We start from the raw sequence: 22041 nt of genomic DNA, 5'->3' as shown, positions 1-22041 counted from the left end.
GAGAGCCGGATGTGGGGCTCGATCCCAGGACCCGGGGATCATGACCTGAGCCAAGGCAGACGCTTAACAACTGAGCCACCCAGGCGCCCCTCAAAAAAGATTTTGATAACTAAAGAAAGCACACACACTTCTAGTCTAGCTGCTACCAAGTCTATAAATAGTAATGGCAATGTCTCAAAAATTTAATATCCCTCTGTTACATAAAAGGATCAGAAAACTTTTTTTCGGGTAATAAAGAAGTATTAGTTTCTTTGCACAGCAAGTAAAATGCAAAAGGGAGACAAACCGAATTTCAAATTCTAGGCCACTGAAGCTCTCTTTAGTGAAGTTTAAAACAAGAGGCAAAGAAAAAACCTGTATGTTCCTGGTTAAGAGATATTAAACCTTTACAAAGTTCTTAAGTCAGAAAATAGCAGTTTGGTTTTTTTTAAAGGTATCAAAGAGGGGCAGGTGCCTGCATGGCTCAGTCGGTTAAGCATCTGCCTTCAGCTCAGGTCATGATCCCAGGGTCCTGGGATCAAGCCCCAAGGCAGGCTCCCTGCTCAGAGGAGAGCCCGCATCTCCCTCTCCTCCCTGCTCGTGATCTCTTTCACTATCTCTGTTGCTATCTCTGTCTCTCTCTCTCTCAAATTATAAATAAATAAAATCTTTTTTTTTTTTTTAAGATTTTATTTATTTGACAGAAAGAGACACAGTGAGAGAGGGAACACAAGCAGGGGGAGTGGGAGAGGGAGAAGCAGGATTCCCGCGGAGCAGGGAGCCCGATGCAGGGCTCGATCCCAGGACCCTGGGATCATGACCTGAGCCGAAGGCAGACGCTTAATGACTGAGCCACCCAGGTGCCCCTAAATAAAATCTTTTTAAAAAAAAAAGGGGGCGCCTGGGTGGCTCAGTTGGTTAAGCGACTGCCTTCAGCTCAGATCATGATCCTGGAGTCCCAGGATCGAGTCCCACATCGGACTCCCCACTCAGTGGGGAGTCTGCTTCTCCCTCTGACCCTCTCCCCTCTCATGCTCTCTCTCACTCTCTCTCTCTCAAATAAATAAATAAAATCTTAAAAAAAATAAAAAAATTAAATTAAATTAAATTAAAAAAAAAAAAAGTATCAGGGGTGCCTGGATGGCTCAGTCGTTAAGCATCTGGCTTTGGCTCTGGTCATGATCCCAGGGTCCTGGGATCGAGCCCCGCATCAGGCTCCCTGCTCCGCGGGAAGCCTGCTTCTCTTCTCCCGCTCCCACTCCCCCTGCTTGTGTTCCCTCTCTCGCTGTCTCTCTCTCTCTGTTGAAAAATAAATAAAATCTTAAAAAAAAAAAAAGTATCAAAGGCCAAACAATATGAAATGTTTTCTAATATTGTCCGCCATACACATAATGTACATATGTCCTATAACACCTGTCATAGTAGCACAAATGGTTGCTGCAGTGGGATCTATCCTTACGAGTGTCCCTTCTATGACTTGGCTAAGTTTCGAAGATTTAAATGGACAGCAGATGCTACATGGGATCAAACCAAGTGGAGAATCACCGGCATTCTTTCCCACAACTACAATTAAAATACTAAATATTGCAACAAGTATGGTAAAAATGATAGGGATGTGAACCAAAATAGGAAGGGTGTGTAAAGAGATGCTTAGAAAATTTACATTCAAAGTGCCTACAAAATAATCCTGCAAGACGAGAATGTGGTTTAGACAGGAAAATTCCATCTCTCAGCGGCTGTACTCTACAGTAATCGGAAACTAGTTATTCATGGAAAATCTTAATACTTTCAGTTTTTAAAAATTATAGCTAATGCTATATTCGGACAGATAATTTCAAACAAATGAAAGTCTCTGAGGAAATGTAAAACTATAGAAAATAAACTTTGACTATATAAACATGCCAATTCTTATTTTTTTTTGAAACTTAAAATTTTTAAGTAAAAAACAAAAGAACTCTGACCAGTGGCACAAATTTCCTGGAAACCATTCACTAAAGCTCAAACTTTTTAGTTCAAAGAATCTCTCATCATTAAACAGCTTATTTACTCATAATTCTGCCAGTACCTAGCAATATTCCATTTTCTGTAAAAGAGGAAATTACTTTAGGTAATCACTAAATCCAGATCTAATATATGTGGAGAACTGTGGAACAGTTACCTCAAACCACTCATGGCATCTCCTCTGCCTTCCTCTACTACTGAGCCTAGACAGCTAAAACACTCCGTTTCTCACCCTCCTCTGCCGGAGCTCCAACTCTGGTCAATGAGCTTATAGGAAGAGGTCCCTCACAAGGGCTTCTGTTACTCAATAAAACACAAACAAAGCCTCACTAGGAGAAAGCCCTTCTTGCTCCTCTGCCTTCCTCCTTCACCTGGCTGGAAGGAGATCCTGGTAAACAAAACTCCATCTTAGAATCAAGAGGTAACAGACATCAAGAAGAAAACCAGCATGCTCTAAGGTGGAGAGGAGGGGAGACCTCAGTCCTGGATGGTACTGCGGAGCCCTTGCAAGTCCTAGACCACCTAACCCCTGGGCTTCTATCTCTACTTGTTTAAGCCACAGTTAGTTCAGTAAACTGTTACTTGCATCCATACCTGACCCCAAGGGCTCCTGTATCTATACATGGACATAACGACATGTGCATCAGGTGGTCATTCTAAGAGCAAATGAGATAATACATGCAAGCTGTTTAGAAAAATAACTGAGCAATAAGTGCTCGATTAACGTTAGTTTCTATTACTACGTTCACTGAGGATTTCAGAAAAACGACTTATTACTTGACCAATACACACTTTCAAAAACAAATAAACGGAAGTTTTAAAAACACCTTCTAATTCTTCAAATGTGGTGACTTCAATGAACTTATAAATGAGACCAATAATAAGTTATATATAAAAGTATAAATCTAAGACATTCATGACGAATTCATAGGTATAGCTCTAAAATACAAGATCTCTTTATTTATATAGGCCACTCTACTTATCAACTGCTTTAGTATAAATAAGTGCTTCAGAGGAGATCAGAAACCATCACTGCTGATCACCTCTACAGTTTCCGGGCATGAATGAGGAAGGCCAATGAGCACAGCTGTCTTTAGTGTACCACCTGCCCAATAAGGGGAAGAGGACTTACAATACATACGCCAGTAAGACCCATCTCGAGTTTCACAGTTTAAAATAATATAGTCTCTTCAAGCTCATTTTGAATAAAAATTACTTAAACCCTGAACCACATTAATTCAAAGTCCTTTTTTCCCCTGGTCTAATGCATTTTTATAATTAATTTACAGACCACATGCGTGAGAATAATTTCTCAACTTCATTTATCTATCTATATTCTACCTTATCCCAGAAAAGATTTTATATGGCTAATGGTTTCTCAGTATATTCCTCCACTCAGACACCTTTTGATTACTATTTAAATTACAGTGTACGGAATCTCTTCCTGCTCAGAAGTTTTCTGATGCTGACACTTTCTTAGTTACTTTTGCAGTTCACACTTGCAGTCAGTGGTGCTTGAATAACAGTTATAGACAATATAATTTTCAGAAGTAAACATATCAAATACATGCCTAGAAGTTTACTGGTATGCCCTCACATTTGAAACCCTAATTTCCTTCTTTAAACTTGAAACTCAGTAAGTTAAATATATCATACATTAATAATGTGTAAGGCCCTGTTGAGGATTTACTGATAAATGAAACACAGTCTCTTCCTTCAAAGACCTCAGAGTACAATGAAAACAGGAGGGGCGCCTGGGTGGCTCAGTCGGTTGAGCGGCTGCCTTCGGCTCAGGTCATGGTCCCAGGGTCCTGGGATCGAGCCCTGGGTCCGGCTCCCCGCTCAGCAGGGAGCCTTCTTCTCCCTCTCCCTCTGCCTGCCACTCTACTTGTGCTTTCTATCTCTCTGTCAAATAAATAAATAAAATCTTTAAAAAAATCAAAAAAAAAAAAAAAAGAAAACAGGAGAAATGTATGCAAGTGACAAAAATTAATTTGAGAGAAATTGTGCTTGAAAGCACAAAACTAACTGAATCTAGCACACAGCAGGTACTCAAGAAATTTTTGTTGGAATAATGAAAATGGTAGGGTCAGGTTTCTCTCCTTGAAGGAGAGCACTTGAGCTGGACTGAATCTTAAAGGACAGGGGATCAACAGATCAATATTGAGCAAAGATTATTTCAGGGAGAGAAAATCATTTACAGATAAAAATGGTGGAGGAGGAAACTCTGAGTTTAATGGGTAGAAAGTCTCAGTTTTGCAAGACGAGAATGCTCTGGAGACTGACTGCCTGACAATGTAAAAACACTACTGAACTATATACTTAAAAATAGTTTAGGGCGCCTGGGTGGCTCAGTTGGTTAAGCGACTGCCTTCGGCTCAGGTCATGATCCTGGAGTCCCGGGATCGAGTCCCACATCGAGCTGCCTGCTCAGCAGGGAGTCTGCTTCTCCCTCTGACCTCCCCTCTCTCATGCTCTCTCTCTCTCTCAAATAAATAAATAAAATCTTAAAAAAAAAAAGTTTAGAGGTCAGTTTTGTGTTATGTAAATTTTACAATTTTTAAAAAATTTGTAAGAAATTAAGTGTACGGCCAACTAAAGAAACTTCAAGGTAATTCAATATGGCTAAAGCATGGGGATTTAGAGGGAAAGGGGGGGGTGTCAAGTAGAAAAAAATAAATCTGAAGCTACTGTTGGAAGCCCTGTCAATGGAACTATGTAACAAGAGGTTGGTGTTCAGCTGCTCAGACTATCCACATATCAAGGAGACGCCATCAGAGATTTGTAACCACTGAAACGAAATGATTATTTTAGCAAACTAACTGTGGAAGAAATATGTGGGATGGACGAGAGAACAGAGATACACACTGCAGGACAGAAGACCGACTAGAAGGCTCCTTACATAGTCCAGCTCTAAATTACACACTGGCTGTAAGAACGGAAGGAGGGGAAAGGGTGCAGAGAAGGTGAATCAAATGGGAACTGAGAAGACTGGAGTTTTACAATTAGTAGATCACTGATTACTTTCAGGAGAGTGAGGAAGTAGAAAACGGAGATCACAGGATGAGTATAAAGAACAGCAGAAATACATAAACTACTCCTGCTTGAGAATTTTGGTAATAAAAAGAAGAATGGGAAAAAGTAAGGGTAAGCGAAATTAAGGAGAAATGATTTGGGTTTTCTGTTTAAGGCGTCTTGTGCTTTGTTCTGTTTTTAGAACCGAAAGAAATGGAATGTGAGGGGAAGAGAATTTGCCACTTCTAGGCCTGGCCCATAAAACTTTCCTACGTGATCCCCTGTGCTCATTCTTCCCCTGCCTGCCAGCTGGATGTCAACACACAGGGTGAAACCATGGAAACCACTTACTGAAGATACCAGGGCCTCCATCAGTGGTGGAGTAGGGCCACCCGACCATGACTGGATTGACACGAGTGATAAATAAATAACCTTCTATTGTGTAGAGCCACTGAGATTAAAAAAGAAAGAAAGAAAAGGTGCAATGAGCAGGGCAGCAGCAGGGGCCAAGAAGATAAAAACTCTGGGAAAAGGATGACAAGAAAGATGCAGTCATACAGCCTTCACGGTTAGTCTGGAAACAAATCAGAAGTATCTTTATAAAGACACGAATATGTACCAAAGTGAATTTAAGCAGGAAAATATTTATACAACCATTAACCTGAGAGCAGTTTCTGAAATACTATCTTCTATGATTCTTTTTCCATTTTCCAAAATTATAAAAAACGTCTTCTATATTCAAAAATCATTTTAAATGAACTGTTTGAACCACATTAAAAGGTCCTAATTTTCCCACTCAACTTATACTCAGAAATATTCCTGAATCGCTTGGCATTCTATCAAATTAAGGCTGTTGAGAAAAGCAATAGAACTCATTTAGACTCTGAAGACAAGTAAAGAAAGTACATGATGAACCTCAAATGTTTCCTTTTAAGGGCTCTTTCATTCTCCTTTCTCCACTAACACATGGCTCCTGGAGAGTATGGCAAATCTGCTTAAAAAACTATATTAGCGTTATTCAATTTCACATTAACACAACTTCCTTTAGTGAGACATCTCCTTTTCTGTACCTGTTGGGACTCCAAGGTATGGTTGGAGTCATAGTGGTGTCTGGAAACAAAACCCCATTGTCCTTGATCCTGTCTAGCGCATAATGCATTTCACAGAGGGGTAATCGATTTAATTGAAACTGAAGTTCAACCTGAAACACAAAATAAAATTTTTTTTTAAAATGCATGAATGCAAACATCAATGCTTACAGCTTGCTAAAAATTTTTGCGGAGATAACCTTTTGGGAAGCCAAGTTTAGAGATTCTTTTAAGTGCAATGCTGTTTTAATAAGAATTATTATGGCTAATATTTGCTTTGTTTACTTACTGTCAGGCATTGTAATATGCACTTTACATAAATTACCTCATTTACTAGTACCAATGATATATGTATCATTATTAACCTCATTTGACATCTAAAGAAAATGAAGTACTTGTGAATCACTTAATATCTAAATCAAGGTTATCTGGTTCCACCATATTCCTATGAATAATATACTTGATAAAATCAACTAACATCTGTGAAATATCATCTCTTGAGTGATAAAAACCAGGCCTAGGACACTGTATCAATTTACTATGAATAAATAATAATCACCAAATTTTATGTTTAAAAAGAAAAATAAATAAAATTTTAAAGAAGATTGGCTTTCCAGTTAAATATGGCAGAGTGAACACACAGTTCACCTAAGAAACCATAAAGAGAGGAGAACACAAGCAGATACAACCTGAGATAAGAACTGTCCCTGGATGTGGCTTAGTTTCCTTTCATCTGTTCTTCTATTGCTGATTTAAAATTCTAATCAGAAAGTTTGGCCTCGTATAAGACTGGAACATTGTAGATGTTACTTAATTATCGAATTGGGTTTCTCTGAGAGTTACCAGGGGTCTAATTCTCCACCCACCTCTGTAACACTTCAAAATCAACTGCACTTCTGGTTAGAGCAGAAGCTAGAAAACCAAACCAGAACTGTATCAGCTAACAAAGATATATAGACAACCATAATGGAGTTGCCTCACTTCAAAACACACCTGTGTGTCATAATCAGGCCGAAGATTAAGTTCTTCACAGCATTCCCTGGATATCCTTAAAAATATATATTCTTTTGTTTTTTCTTCAATAGTAGCTTCATAAACCTTCTCTTTGGTTCCCTGGGTCTGTACTAACTTCTCTTTAGAGACTGGTAATAAATAAACAGCATTGACTTTGGTCATCACCAGCCGTCCAGCCAAAGTATCTTCAGAAAGTGTTTCAGTAAGCTTAAAGCGACCAAAAAGTTGTCCATTCTGAGCATACTTTGCACCTCCAGAAACTCCAGTGAGCATGAAACTTGCCAGAATCTGCAACTGCACTTTAAGGTTGAACCTAAATCAAAAGTAGAAAATGAGTCTGAATGTTTTACATCAAAAACAAAAAACTAGAAGAGCAAAACAAAATAAATCAAATTTAAACATACAGAAAATTAAAACTTCATCAATTCCACTCCATCGAGCTACAAACCATATATTACCTTTCTGCCATTAATCCAAGCGGGAAAAAAAAAAACTTTTTTTAAGTCAATAAACTCTCACCCAAGTTACATAAAGGCATATACTTAGTTGAGTTGAAGAAAACATTTTTAAAACCTGAACATTTAAGGGGCGCCTGGGTGGCTCAGTCGGTTAAAGCGGCTGCCTTCGGCCTGGGTCATGATCCCAGGGTCCTAGGGTCGAGCCCTGAGTGGGGCTCCCTGCTTAGTGAGGAGTCTGCTTCTCCCTCCCCCTCTCCCCCCAGCTTGTGCTCTCTCCCTTGCTCGCTCTCTCTCTCAAATAAATAAAAATCTTTAAATAATAATAAAAAAATAAAACCTGAACATTTAAAATAAAGCTAAGTATGATATTTTAATAAAATGAAATATTATTACAGGTTAATTAATACAGAAGTCTGCTTGAACACACCCTGGGACCATTAAAACTTTACAATCCCCTAAAGCCAGAAGGAAATGCAGTGTTGAAACTACAACGGACCTTCATTAAACTGAGGCTTTCCAAGTACATCTTACCAAAAGATTCAAACTGTGAAATTTTTCTTTCAATGCTGTTAACGAATAACATCCAGAATAAACTTTTGTTCATGACTACACTGAGACAGATCCCATTCAGGAATTACGGAAAGAGAAGTTAAGCGCTAGCTAGTCAGTCAATGGCTGGTGCACTCACTTGCACCCACTCCTGTGTGTGCCCATGAGTGTGAGAGAGAATGTGTGTGTCGAACAAGTAAGGAGAATCAAGATCCACACGGGCAAGAAATAGGACGTGGAAGAAAGATTTAAACTAACGAACAGCCCTCTCCTTTGCCATTCTTGAAACAGTGCTGTGAGAGAGAAGACAAAGCAGTAAAAGAGGAAAGGGAACATTTTCTACTTTTTCTTCCTAAGATTTAAAATTAAGTGAATGAAAAAAATTAAGTTCTTTTAAAATCTAAATATCCATTTGTGGAAAAGGCTACTTTTTAACAGGACTACTGAACTGTTTTCTTTTCAAATCTTCTTTTTGTATATACGATGCTAAGAATATCTTATAAATTCTTAAGGAAAAAAGAAAACAAAACTTTTTTTAAATACTGTAAATTCCTTAATGGAAACATCTGTTTACAATATTAGGAAAACAAATCTAATTAAAACACCGTATTAAGGGGTGCTAGGTAGCTCAGTTGGTTAAGCATCTGCCTTCGGTTCAGGCCATGATCTCAGGGTCCTGGGATAGAGTCCTGCATCAGGCTCCCTGCTCAGCAGGGAGTCTGCTTCTCCATCTCCCTGTGCCTCTCCCCCCCCCACCCTCATTCTCTCTCCCTCTCTCTCTCTCAAATGAATGAATAAAATCTTAAAAAAAAAAAAAAATTAAAATGTTGAATGTGGGCGCCTGGGTGGCTCAGTCGTTAAGCGTCTGCCTTCAGCTCAGGTCATGATCTCAGGGTCCTGGGATCGAGCCCCACATCGGGCTTCCTGCTCGGCGGGAAGCCTGCTTCTCCCTCTCCCACTCCCCCTGCTGGTGTTCCCTCGCTCGCTGTCTCTCTCTCTGTCAAATAAATAAAATCTTTAAAAAATAAAAAAATAGGGACGCCTGGGTGGCTCAGTCGGTTGAGCGGCTGCCTTCGGCCCAGGTCGTGATCCCAGGGTCCTGGGATCGAGTCCCACATCAGGCTCCTTGCTCAGCAGGGAACCTGCTTCTCCCTCTCTCTCCGTCTGCTTGTGCTCTCTCTGTCAAATAAATAAAATCTTTAAAAAAAAAATAAAAATAAAAATAAAAAATAAAAAAATAAAATGTTGAATGTCCATTTATATACTTTAAAGTTAGAAAAGTAAAAAATAAAAAAATAAAGTTAGAAAAGTATAAGGATAGAGAAATACTGTTACAGAAATCTTTAAGGAATATAACATATCTGAATAGCTACTTATGCATGTAATAAATAATAACGGTTTACAAGTTCCATTAGTAACCTAAAAATAGAACACTTAAACTCCAAAAACATATATAAATACATACTAAAGTTAATATTTAATGATCTGGCTCAAATGAGGATTAAATGAATTCCAGCAGTATTTGCCATGTGTGTGGAATTATTAAAAATCACGTTATATTTTTCTCATTCTCTGTGCATATTTTACTAGATCCAAAATAGGAAAGTAGGATGATAATTTAAAGAAATACAGTTTGGGGGCGCCTGGGTGGCTCAGTCATTAAGCGTCTGCCTTCGGCTCAGGTCATGGTCCCAGGGTCCTGGGATCGAGCCCCGCATCGGGCTCCCTGCTCAGCGGGAAGCCTGCTTCTCCCTCTCCCACTCCCCCTGCTTGTGTTCCGTCTCTCGCTGTGTCTCTCTCTGTCAAATAAATAAATAATATCTTAAAAAAAAAAGAAGAAATACAGTTTATATGTTATCTAGTTACATTTGACTCTTCAAAGACTGGAACATGCACTAAGATTCACATAAAAATCAGTCTTAAAATGAAAATAAAAGTATACTACACTCCCCAGTTTACATATAATCTATGTTCACCTGCTTTTTCTTTTTTGTAATAAAATATATGCTTTAAAAAAGAACAGGAGCCCATGGCATAGTCATGCTTTTTCAAATACAGTTAAATTTTTACTTTACTCCACATACATGAGATTTAGGGTCATTAAAAGTTTTCTGACAGAAAAGAAATTTCTTACAGTGCATTCTTCATTCAGAAATGGTCTCTCTGGGGGCACCTGGGGGGCTCAGTTGGTTAAGGGTCTGCCTCCAACTTAGTGAGTCATGATCCCAGGGTCCCGGGATCAAGTCCCACATCCGGCTCTCTGCTCAGCAGGGAGTCTGCTTGAGATTCTTTCCCACTGCCCACCCCCCAACCTGCGCACACATACATGCTCTCTTACACTCTCTCTCTAAAGTAAATAAAATCTTGGGGCGCCTGGGTGGCTCAGTCGTTAAGCGTCTGCCTTCGGCTCAGGTCATGATCCCAGGGTCCTGGGATCGAGCCCCGCATCGGGCTCCCTGCTTCTCCCTCTCCCACTCCCCCTGCTTGTGTTCCCTCTCTCGCTGTGTCTCTCTCTATCAAATAAATAAATAAAATCTTTAAAAAAATAAAAATTAAAAATAAAGTAAATAAAATCTTAAAAAAAAAAATTCAGGGGTGCATGGGGTGGCTCAGTCGTTAAGGGTCTGCCTTTGGCTCAGGTCATGATCCCAGAGTCCTGGGATCGAGCCCCACATCGGGCTCCCTGCACAGCGGGGAGTCTGCTTCTCCCTCTCCCTCTCCCACTCCCACTGCTTGTGTTCCCTCTCTCGCTTTGTCGCTCTCTGTCAGATAAATAAATAAAATCTTAAAAAAAAAAAAAATTCAGCTTAAACACCATCTTATTCCCAAAAGCCGACTTGATTCCCTCCTTGACTTGACTATCCTCCTTCTCCCCACTAATGTGGGGTAGATGCTCTCCCGTGGGGCCCTTGTGCATTCCTCCATTGCAGTGTTAATTACACTGTATTATAACCCTATATATACAGGTCTGTCTCCCTTAGTGGATAACAAACATTTTTCTAAGTTTTTATTTTAATTCCAGTTAGTTAACATACAGTGTTATATTCGTTTCATGGATTACAAACTTTTGAGGAAGAAAGAAATATAGTGTTTGCCTTAGAATCAGCAGTGGCTACTCTTAAACCTAACACCTTGAACACTCAATAAATTTTGTTCATTGAATTATTTTTACATTTTCATAATAATCTGATTTTTTCCAGGCAACATATTTTTCCATTTCAACTACTTTATACTATTCCCTAACAAATTCTAGAAATTGTATAATATTTCCTCAACTAAGGTAATATATTAAAATTTTACTATTACATCTATTTTAGAATCTGCTATCCCAAAAAACACCTGATCATAATTTAGAAAGCATGAAAAGTTCACCTCAGTCTTAAAGCATTAAGAGAATCCTCTTATGACATTCAGTTGTACCTTATAACAAAACTTTTGAGGTAGAGGCACTAGAAAATAAAAGTACTAAGAAATACGGCTTTCCCCCAGAAGATACATCACATGTTCAAGATACAGACATAATAGACTTTCTGGTATAAGTTAAAGCTAGTAAATTTTAATTTTCTAAAAGATTAACAGCCTAAAACTAAATTACATTAGTAAGATTTCTTAAGTATTTAAAACAACATACATATTTTTAAGATTTAGTAACTCAGAAATACCTAGAATAAAAAATTTATCCTACAATTAACAAAGATATCTCCTAATAAAAAGAAAAACCATCTTTCTATTATTGCTTGCCACATTCTGAAATCAGCCTTAAAGCTTACATAATTCCTAACCTTTTGGGAAAGAGCAGAATAGCAGCCAAGCAAATTCTGACCAATTTAATATCATACTTAGCTGAAAGAAATATGGCTCTATCAATCTTAGCAATAGTTATATCTCTTGAGTGTAACTTTAAAAGAATTTCAAAGCTATACAGAGAATTTCACTTCCTACAATTTCTGACTAAATGAATGATAACAGAAATCAACCAAGGTAATAAGCCAATACCTGGGTTTACTGAGGCAGAGCAACAGAACTGAGGCATACCCAACAGAGGCCTTGCCTCACCCATCTTAATGATGAAATGTGCTTCCACACACCAGGTCTGTCATGTCAGCTGTCAGCACTGAGAAGCCATGACGACCTGAGTACTGAGTATGCCTGCCACTACACAGTTTAATGGACACAAGAGCTTCAGCCAAAGTCAATTTCTTTTGAAAATGTGCATGTAAGAATCAAATAGATTTCACTTCAAGGCAGAATCATAATTGAATGCATATCAACATGTAGCTGAAGACAAGAGAAATACTTCTTTTTTTTTAAATCCTGAAAGAACTCAGAAGCATTTTCTAAAAGTTAAATGAAATGCAGTATTATCCTTACCACCCCCACACATCTCACACTAAAACTTAACATAAAAAGAAATCTTAATTTCTGGACCGCTTTGAAAAATCATCCCTTTTCTTTAAAGTAAAAAAATAAAAAGATAAACTTGATTACTACATCCAAACTCAAGCCAAAATATATTTTGTCTAATCTTGAGAGGTTTCATTCAATCCCATTTTAACGGAAGGAATGCTAAAAGGTGACCATGTAAAAATATAATCCAAACCTTACAATTAAGATGTAAGAACCTTAGGGGCGCCTGGGTGGCTCAGTTGGTTAGGCGACTGCCTTCGGCTCAGGTCATGATCCTGGAGTCCCGGGATCGAGTCCCGCATCGGGCTCCCTGCTCGGCAGGGAGTCTGCTTCTCCCTCTGACCCTCCCCCCTCTCATGTGCTCTCTCTCTCCTCTCATCCTCTCTCTCAGATAAATAAATAAAAAATCTTAAAAAAAAAAAAAAAAAAAGATGTAAGAACCTTGATATTACTTTAATGATTAGCAATAATCTCCTTCAACTGTCAAAGTTCTGGGGCGCCTGGGTGGCTCAGTCAGTTAAGCGTCTGCCTTCGGCTCAGGTCATCATCCCAGGGTCCTGGGATCAAGCCCCAAGTTGGGCTCTCTGCTCAGCGGGGAGCCTGTTTTCCCTCTCCCTCTGCCCCTCTATCCCCACCCCAGCTCATGCTCGCGCTCTCTCTGTCAATATAAATAAATAAAATCTTTAAAAAAAAAAAATTGTCAAAGTTCACAAATGACTGATACATTCTCTTGATCTTAGGAAATATTCTATTAATCATGGGTTAAGTCTGACTATGTCTCAAAGAGGCACATTCCAGTGCATACAGAATACATTATTACTGTCAATACACATCCAGGTCATTTAGAGGGACAACTCCGTTTACCCAACCATTGTCTTCTGGCTTTAAATTGAGTCTCAATCCACAGCAAAACATTCTTCACCATTCTAATGGTGACTTGGGTTTGCTTTGATGACTGACTGGTGTTGATCCAATCAGTCACACTAGAGCATGTCACACTACAGCATGGCCCAAGGACCAAATCCAACCTTCAGCCTGTTTTGTATAGCCCTTAACTAAGAATGGTTTTTACAAAAACAAAAAATAAAACAAGATAAAACAAAAAAGCTATGCAACAAAGACTATATCAAGTCCACCAAGCCTTTAATATTTACTTGCTGGACCTTTACAGAAAGTTTGCTGATACCTATACTACAGCATAGATTAGTAGCTGCATACAGAGCTGCATACAGAGCCCCCTCAAATCCAGTTTTTAAATATATCTTTCACGGTATTTGTGCTTAAAGAACTAACAATCAAATGTTGAATTAAATTCAAGGCAACATTAAAATATAGACAAATACTAATTTAAAGGGGAAAGGAGGAAAAAACAGAAAATACAATTTTTTTAAGTAGTATATAAAACTTTGTCAAAAATTTTTCAAAATCCTTCAGTTCATGTCTGTTATTTGTCCCTTGTCCATCTGCTAACAGACACCCTCTGAGAACTCCATCTAATAACTAGGAGGATTTGCTTCTTGGTATGTGCACAAACTCTATCCTGTACTTCCCAAAATTTTACAAAAGCCTGTCAAATTCAGAAGTGTAATTTACCACCCTTTACATCCAGGGGGTTACCTTTGGGTGAGAGAATCACTGAAAATTTTCAGAATTCTCTGACACAGTAACTACCTACTTGTCACATTAGACATGTGACAATAAATTCTCATTTCTGTCTTTAAGATCCTTCAAACTCTTGTGTACTTGGCATAAATAACATATAAAAAGTGATCCTACAGTCTTATATTCCATTTGTAAATATCCCTATTTGAGTCAATAACTATTTTAAAGATTAAAAAAAAGAGAAAGCTCAGATATTCCTACTATACACTGTCTTACTACAATCTTTCTTATATCTCTAAGGGCAATTTTACACCTGGGTCATCAAGTGCTACAACTGATAATATTCTAACTTCCTTTCTATTTCTTTGTTTGCTTTTTCTTATTACAATAGTAATATCTGGTCATTGTACAACATTTCAAAAATAGAGAAAACCACATTAGGACATAAAAATCAGGGATGCCTGGGTGGCTCAGTCAGTTAAGCGTCTGCCTTCAGGTCAGGTCTTGATCCCAGGGTCCTGGGATCAGGTCCTGCATTGGGCTCCCTACTCAGCAGGGAGCCTGCTTCTCCCTCTCCTTCTGCCCCTCCACCCCCCCCACCTTGTGCTGGCGCACGCACCCACACGCACTCTCTCTGACAAATAAATAAAATCTTTAATAAACAAAAAAAACATAAAAATTAGTCATAATTTCACCAACCAGAACACATAATGCTTTAACTCTTCCCAATATTTTTATATGCAAATATATCCATGTATATGCATGTACATACACACATACAAAATTAGAATTGCAGTGGATGCTTTCATAACCAGCATATTCTCCCCTTTATACTGTACCATCAGCATCTTTACTGTTTTGAAAATTCTTCAAGAACATAATTTCAATACAGAAGTTCCCCCTTATCTGCATGGGATATGATCCAAGGACCCCCAGTGACTGCACCATGGATAGTGCCAAACCCTACTTATACTATGTTTTTTCCTAACTATACATACCGATGATAAAGTTTTATACATTAGGTGCAAGAGATTAACAACAATAATAAAATAATTATAACAACATACTGTAAAAAAAAAAAAAAGCTATGTGAATGTGGGGTGTCTCTCAAAATATCTTACTGTACTCACACTTTTTCTTGTGATGATGTGAGATGATAAAATGCCTGGGTGATGAGATGAAGTGAGGTCAATGACATAAGCATAGTGACGGAGCATCAAACCATCACTGACCTTCTGATGATAGATCTCAAGAAGGATCTTTTGCTTCTGGACCACAGTTGATGGCAGGTAATTGAAACCACGGAAAGTGAAACCACGGATAAGGGGGAACAACTGTAGTTCTACAACACTGGATTATATGGCTAGATCATAATTTACTTAAGTTCTCCTTCACTACTCTTTGAAAGACATTTGTTTACAGGCATCGTTAACTTCACCTCTGATTCTTTCTTCAGGATGATTCCTCGTAAGTAGAATTACTACACCAAAAGGTTCAAACCTTCTAAAGACCTGTAATACAAATTGCCAAATAACCCTCCTCCAGAAATATACCAACTTAGTCTGCCACCCATGTTCATTTCATGTTGCAGGTATTTTCAAGCCCCTCTTAAATGGGCTTTTTTTTTAAGATTTTTTTATTTATTTGAGAGAGCTAGCAGGGGGAGGGGCAGAGAGAGAGAGAGAACTCAAGCAGTTTCCACTCAGCACAGAGCCCGATGCAGGGCTCTACCCAACGACCCTGAGACCACGACCCAGGCCAAAACCAAGAGTCAATGCTCAACCGACTGAGCCACCTAGGTGCCCCTTATATGGGCTTTAAAAAGCCCTTGCAAGGTGCTCTTAGAGTGAACTTTCATCCATTTAGTTTCTTGATCAGTATCTGACCTCCGCAATATTGTAGGGTTTTCTTTTATCTATTCAAATTTCCTTTTTTTTTTTTTTTCTTAAGAGAGGGAGAGAGCACAAGAGCAAGTGGGAGGGGGCAGAGGGAGAGAAAGAGAGAGAATCTCCAGCAGACTCCATGCCCAGCACACAGCCCAACACGGGGCTCAATCTCACAACCTTTGAGATCATGACCTGAGCTGAAATCAAGAGTCCAATGCTTAACCCACTAAGCCACCCAGACACCTCAAATTTCCATTTTTCAAAAATTATTTTTAACGTAATAATCCATAAGCTTATTGATCTTTAGTTATAAGTTCTGAGGTAATGTATATGGAAGGATTTTTAAACCGGAACAAACAATATTTGTTACATTTAAACAAATATGAGTTAATACATAATTTCTTCTGAATTTCTATTATGGTACTCCAAAATAGTCTCTTAAGATTCTGGTAAGCTTTTAAACTCTATTTCATCCCAATATTTATGATTTTTTATCAATGTTTTCTTTACTAAGAAAAGGAACCTATGACCATGTAAATAACATACATGCATATTAATATGTGAATATACATTATACAAGCCACTGTCCTTGTTATTTTTTTTAATCAAGGTTTATTGAGCAATAGCAAAATGAAAGTACAAAGCTCCCAAGGAGGGAGGGGAGCCGAGAGGGTTGCCTTGTCCTTGTTATTTAGTAAGTGACTATTTCATTAGAACTGTATATGGACACAGTTAATAAAAGTCTTCTAAGAGACCATCAATGGCCATAATTTGAAGTCTTAAAAGAGTAATGAAAAATATATTCTATCTAACTTGGTAAATCTTACAAGCATTTAATTTGAAATTAGATATGTTCCAAAAGCTACATCATATTTAATCTATAAATAAAGTAACACAAAGTATGTTTAAGTTTTTACTTTTCTTTTTCTGAATATATCCCTTAATGAGTGTTCAGTATCTACTAATATTAATGATAAGGTATCAATAAAGATACCTTAGGAAAAAATAGGTTGTTTAGGCTATATCTAAAGGGAAAACTACTTATAAAAAATGTATTTATGTCTCATAACTATGGTTCGGTATTTTTTTTTTTGAAGATTTTATTTATTTATTTGACAAAGACAACACAAGTAGGCAGAGCAGCAGGCAGAATGAGAGGGAGAAGCAGACTCCCCGCTGAGGAAGGAGCCCAACGCGGGGCTCAATCCCAGGACCCTGGGATCATGACCTGAGCCGAAGGCAGCCGCTTAACCGACTGAGCCACCCAGGCGCCCCTATGGTTCAGTATTTAAGGCTTGTTCCCATTTTATCTAAAAAGTGGAATGCTACTACCAAATATAACAACGATTTCATTAATATCTTCCTTCACTCAAACTTTCATTTTTTTTAATCTTTCTTTATTTGTTTTATTTATTTATGAGAGAGACAGCACACGTGCAAGAGAGGTGGGGGGCAGAGGGAGAGCATCTCAAGCAGCCTCCACAGTGAATGTGGAGCCCAATGCAGAGCTTGATCTTACAGCCCCGAGATCATGACCGGAGCCAAAATCAAGAGACAGACGCTTAACCAACTGAGCCACCCCAGTGCCCCAAATTTTCATTTCTAAGATTATTTTTCCTATAATGACTCAAATAAGCTTTTGTGATTGTTTTGTTTTGTTTTGTTTTTAAGATTTATGTATTCATTTGGGAGAGAGAGTTTGAGTGAGCAAGCAAGAGAACACAAGCCGTGGAGAGGGAGAAGCAGGCTCCCCGCTGAGCAGAGAGCCTGATGTGGGGCTTGATCCCAGGACCCCGGGATCATGACCTGAGCCGAAGGCAGACACTTAACTGACTGAGTCAACCAGGAGCCCTCAAATAAGCTTTTGTATTTACTCTTGGTCTTTACCTGTGGCATATGGATAAAATGTAAAGTATGTTAAAGCATTTATAAGTGACTAGAAAGGTTTTGTGTTTTTTTTTAAGATTTGTATTTATTTATTTGACAGAGAAAGACACAGCAAGAGAGGGAACACAAGCATTAGGAGTGGGAGAGGGAGAAGCAGGCTTCCCACCAAGCAGGGAGCCCAATGTGGGGCTCGATCCCAGGACCCTGGGATCATGACCCAAGCTGAAGGCAGACACTCAACAACTGAGCCACACAGGTGCCCCTAGAAAGGTATTTTATTATTATCGAATAGTTTTCCTGAAGATTTAATTCATCTCATTCTTTTTTTTTTTTTAATATTTTATTTGTTTGAGAGAGAGCGTGAGAGAGTGAGCACACAAGCATGGGGAGGGGCAGAGAGAGAGAGGGAAAAGCAGACTCCCAGTTGAGCAAGGAGCCCGATGCAGGACTTGATCCCAAGACCTTGGGATTATTACCTGAGCCAAAGGCAGACGCCCAACCGACTGAGCCACCCAGGCATCCCAAATCATTTCATTCTTAAAATTACATTCCAAAATATGTGGTCTCTTTCAGTTTTTGTGCATTTATTCAATATTCATCGAGCACTCACTCTGACTACCATTAAGAGAAACCTCCTGTACAACGGGGACCACATATTTACACACCTAGCACATGGCAGTCTTGTGGAAATGAACTATATACTATGCACTAGAGAGGCCGAGACAAACAGGACACAGCACTGAACAACAGCTATTGAGTAACAACCTTTACTACCTATCTTCACCTAGGCACACCTCCATTTTAAAAATAAAAAATAACCATCGAAAGGGGAGTTTTTAAACAAAGTGTTTCTAAAATAACTTACTTGCTAACTTCTTTATACTGGGCTATCTCCTCAATATAAAGAAGGTCATGCAGCCGTGACTGATAGTTGGTCTTGGTCAATGATTTGTCTAAAACGGACTGGGTAAACAGCTGGTCAGCAGAGAGAGGAATTTGGTATCTGATAAGAAGGCTCTTCTCCAAATCAGTAGTTTCATTAGGTTCAAAATCTATAATAGTCTTAGAAGAAGAATCCCAACGCTTAGCTGTGGTTACTAGCTGTTGTTTTGCATGCATCAGGTATTCAAGATCTAAATGGAAACAAAAAACACATTTATAAAGGAACACAACATTAAAATTCTCAAATAATACATTACACACTTTGGTAGGAGCATTTTATATGCTAGAGCTAATAATTCTTAAAAATAAAACAATACAAAAACCCATTTGACAGAGAATCTTCCCCATATCAGAAATCTTTTGTCTAGCTTAACAAAATAACATAAATAGGAGCCCATGTAAAAAACACCTTTTTCATCAGGATAGAACATAACAAAAATAGTTATTAACATATTGAAAATACAGATTAACATTTAGAAGTTAACTCGCAGTCAAAAGAAATCTGAACTGTAGGATAAATTCCTCATAAGATAAAATCTATCAGGTGATAATCACTTTTCTCCTCCTACCACCAGTACCTGCCCGTTACAGAAAGAGATCAGAAAACTGTGTCTTCTCTTCTGTTGTAAAGCACAGAAAGCAGCAAAACTCTCTGAAAGTCAACTTACGACAAACAAAAATCTTTTAGAAAATACTCATGTAAAAATACTGCTAATTCCTCATTAAAATGTGATACGATGTACCATTCAAATGCCATTTCAGAAAAATCCAGTTTAGCCTCAGTTAAATTAGACTGTAAGTAGGGCACAATGTCAAAATGAATGACTGTTCAAGTTCTGACATCTCTGGAAAAAAAATGTAGCATAGTATCAGCACAGGGTGAAATATATCGTAACATAATTTCTGAGCACTGGGTGGGCTCACTCTATCTGCAGTGCACATTACTTTTCTCTTGGGTGGAGCATACATATACCTATAAATATGAAGCTTAACCAAAAGGGGGGAAAAAAGTTGCTTAACTGACTCATTAGGCTGAGATCCAGTTTTAATACAACATAAATTGAAAAGACGGCTTCACCAAGTCAGGTTAAATTTTGGGAAGATATAATAAGAAGTTTAAATGGAGATCAGCTATTCTTCAAAATACAAAAATAAGTTACCCTGCACTACCTTTGCAATGAGAGAATAATGCATAATTGCCAAGTACTGCTTAGTGAGAGATTTTCCGACATTTAAATGTTATATATAAATTACAAACATTTAAGAGTCACCCAAAAAACATTTCTCAACACTAGAAAACAGTTTATCCTAACATCTTATTAAAGATTCAAATGTAAAGGACCTAATTTCTTGCCTTTGCTCCTTGAAAAGGTATTTCTACATGCCAGTTTTATTATTTCTCAAAGGGTAAAACAAATACAACTATACTCATCAAGCTATAAAGATGGCCTGCATTCTTACAATACTCTGGATGAGACGAGGATGGTCTGTTTTTGCAATAGCTTCAAAAGTAGAAGTTTCATAAAGTAAACTAACCACATTTTCTCCCTAAATCATCCTAAAATTGGGCCCTGCCCTTTCATTCGTTAAATCATAGCTACAAAAAGTATTTAAATTACACAAATGCCAACATTCCTAAAAGAGATTATACCATCACTAAAAATCAAATGATAATCATTATCAAAATAACAAGGATGTACATAAAAATTTATTTTCCTTAATTCAAAAGTCAAGAGAAACAGTAATAGTACAGTGACAAACCAAATAACCAGCTCTTTCAAAATAAAAACTAAACTCTACATATTATCAAAGAATCACTATAATATGTCTTAAAGGATGTCTATTATTTGGAGATAGGGCAATTATATTTCGTAATTTTATTTTAAATAAGATATTGAATCAGACTATGCCTAGATCAGGATTATGTTCACATTCTTTAAAAAGTCACTAATTATTTCTAACTGATGTTTAAGTAACTGGGATAATAAGAAACCTAAAAGAGGGGCGCCTGGGTGGCTCAGACATTAAGCGTCTGCCTTCGGCTCAGGTCATGATCCCGGGGTCCTGGGATCGAGCCCCGCATCGGGCTCCCTGCTCGGCAGGAAGCCTGCTTCTCCCTCTCCCACTCCGCCTGCTTGTGTTCCCTCTCTCACTGTGTGTCTCTCTGTCAAATTAAAAAAAAAGAAAGAAAGAAAGAAAGAAACCTAAAACAATAGAGCTTTCCTTTTAAAAAGATTTTTTTATCACCTATTTAATATGCAAAGCAAATTATACAGTCATTCTACTCTAGACTACAAGTCCTCAGGCTTTCTGGGAAAAGTGGCATGAGAAACATTATTTGTTTTTCTCATCTTATCTAGACAGTACCATGATTCCCACCCTGATTTTATGAAATTATTAAAATTAGTGTCTTCAGCAGATAAACAACAATTTCAAAACAATTCCCAAACAATGTTAAATTTTATTTTTTTAAATGACTACAAACATACTATGGGAGAGGGGAGAGTTCGGGGAACAGAAAAAAGAATCTTAAAAAACATCCATGTGTGCCAACATCAGAAAGTCTGCAAATTACTAATCTCAGTCATTAATTTAGACATCAAAAATGAATTGTGGCCAGTGACTACTAAGGACATATTTTGCCAGAGCTACTTCTCTTTCCCTACTTCATCTGAACTTGAGACAAGCTTCTGCCTCCAATCCTCTCACTTATAAGAAGCAGCTTATTAAGCCTATTCAAACATCCACCTAACTTCCAGTCCTTAAAGGTTGTTAGGTCTTAAGAGTCCCTGTTCAAAGATTTTTTTTCTTAAAGATTTATTTATTTATTTTAGAGAGAGAGGGAAAGGGAAAGGAAGAGAGAGAGAGTAGGGGAAGGGGGCGAGGGAGAGAGAGAATCTTAAGCAGACTCCCCGCTGAGCACAGAGCCTGATGCAGGGCTCGATCCCACGACCCCGAGATCATGATCTGAGCCAAAATCAAGAGTTGGACGCTTAACTGACTGAGCCACCCAGGCGCCCCTTAAGAGCTTACCCTTTTCAAATAGAGGAGGGAGAGGACGTTCCCCATGGGGAACATGACTATTACCGGGCCTCATTCCAGCTGCACCCCCAGCACATGGTAGCAACTGCTAACGTCTAAACCACACGCGTGTGCTACTCGGGGAGCTGAGCCAGTTCAGCCTTAGTAAGTACTCTTCTTCAACCTAGATTA

At 38.3% G+C, this 22041-nt stretch overlaps 1 protein-coding gene across 5 annotated transcripts in view; it reads right to left on the bottom strand.

Moving 5' to 3' along the window:
• The window catches only part of HELZ (helicase with zinc finger), a 159085-nt gene that overhangs the window by 76786 nt on the left and 60258 nt on the right, over nt 1–22041 (bottom strand). For all 5 annotated transcript variants that reach the window (XM_032429922.1, XM_032429925.1, XM_032429926.1 and 2 more), the window contains 3 exons: nt 18752–19019; nt 7077–7410; nt 6066–6196 (listed from right to left, as the gene is read on the bottom strand). In XM_032429922.1, the coding sequence (XP_032285813.1) occupies nt 6066–6196; nt 7077–7410; nt 18752–19019 (733 nt within the window). The remainder of the gene's footprint in view (nt 1–6065; nt 6197–7076; nt 7411–18751; nt 19020–22041) is intronic.

This window comes from Phoca vitulina, unplaced genomic scaffold (assembly GCF_004348235.1).
Source record: "Phoca vitulina isolate PV1807 unplaced genomic scaffold, GSC_HSeal_1.0 scaffold41, whole genome shotgun sequence".
NCBI classification, from domain to species: Eukaryota; Metazoa; Chordata; class Mammalia; order Carnivora; family Phocidae; genus Phoca; species Phoca vitulina.
The sequence above is the reverse complement of the archived record's forward strand: the minus strand, read 5'-3'. Positions and strand labels throughout refer to the sequence as shown.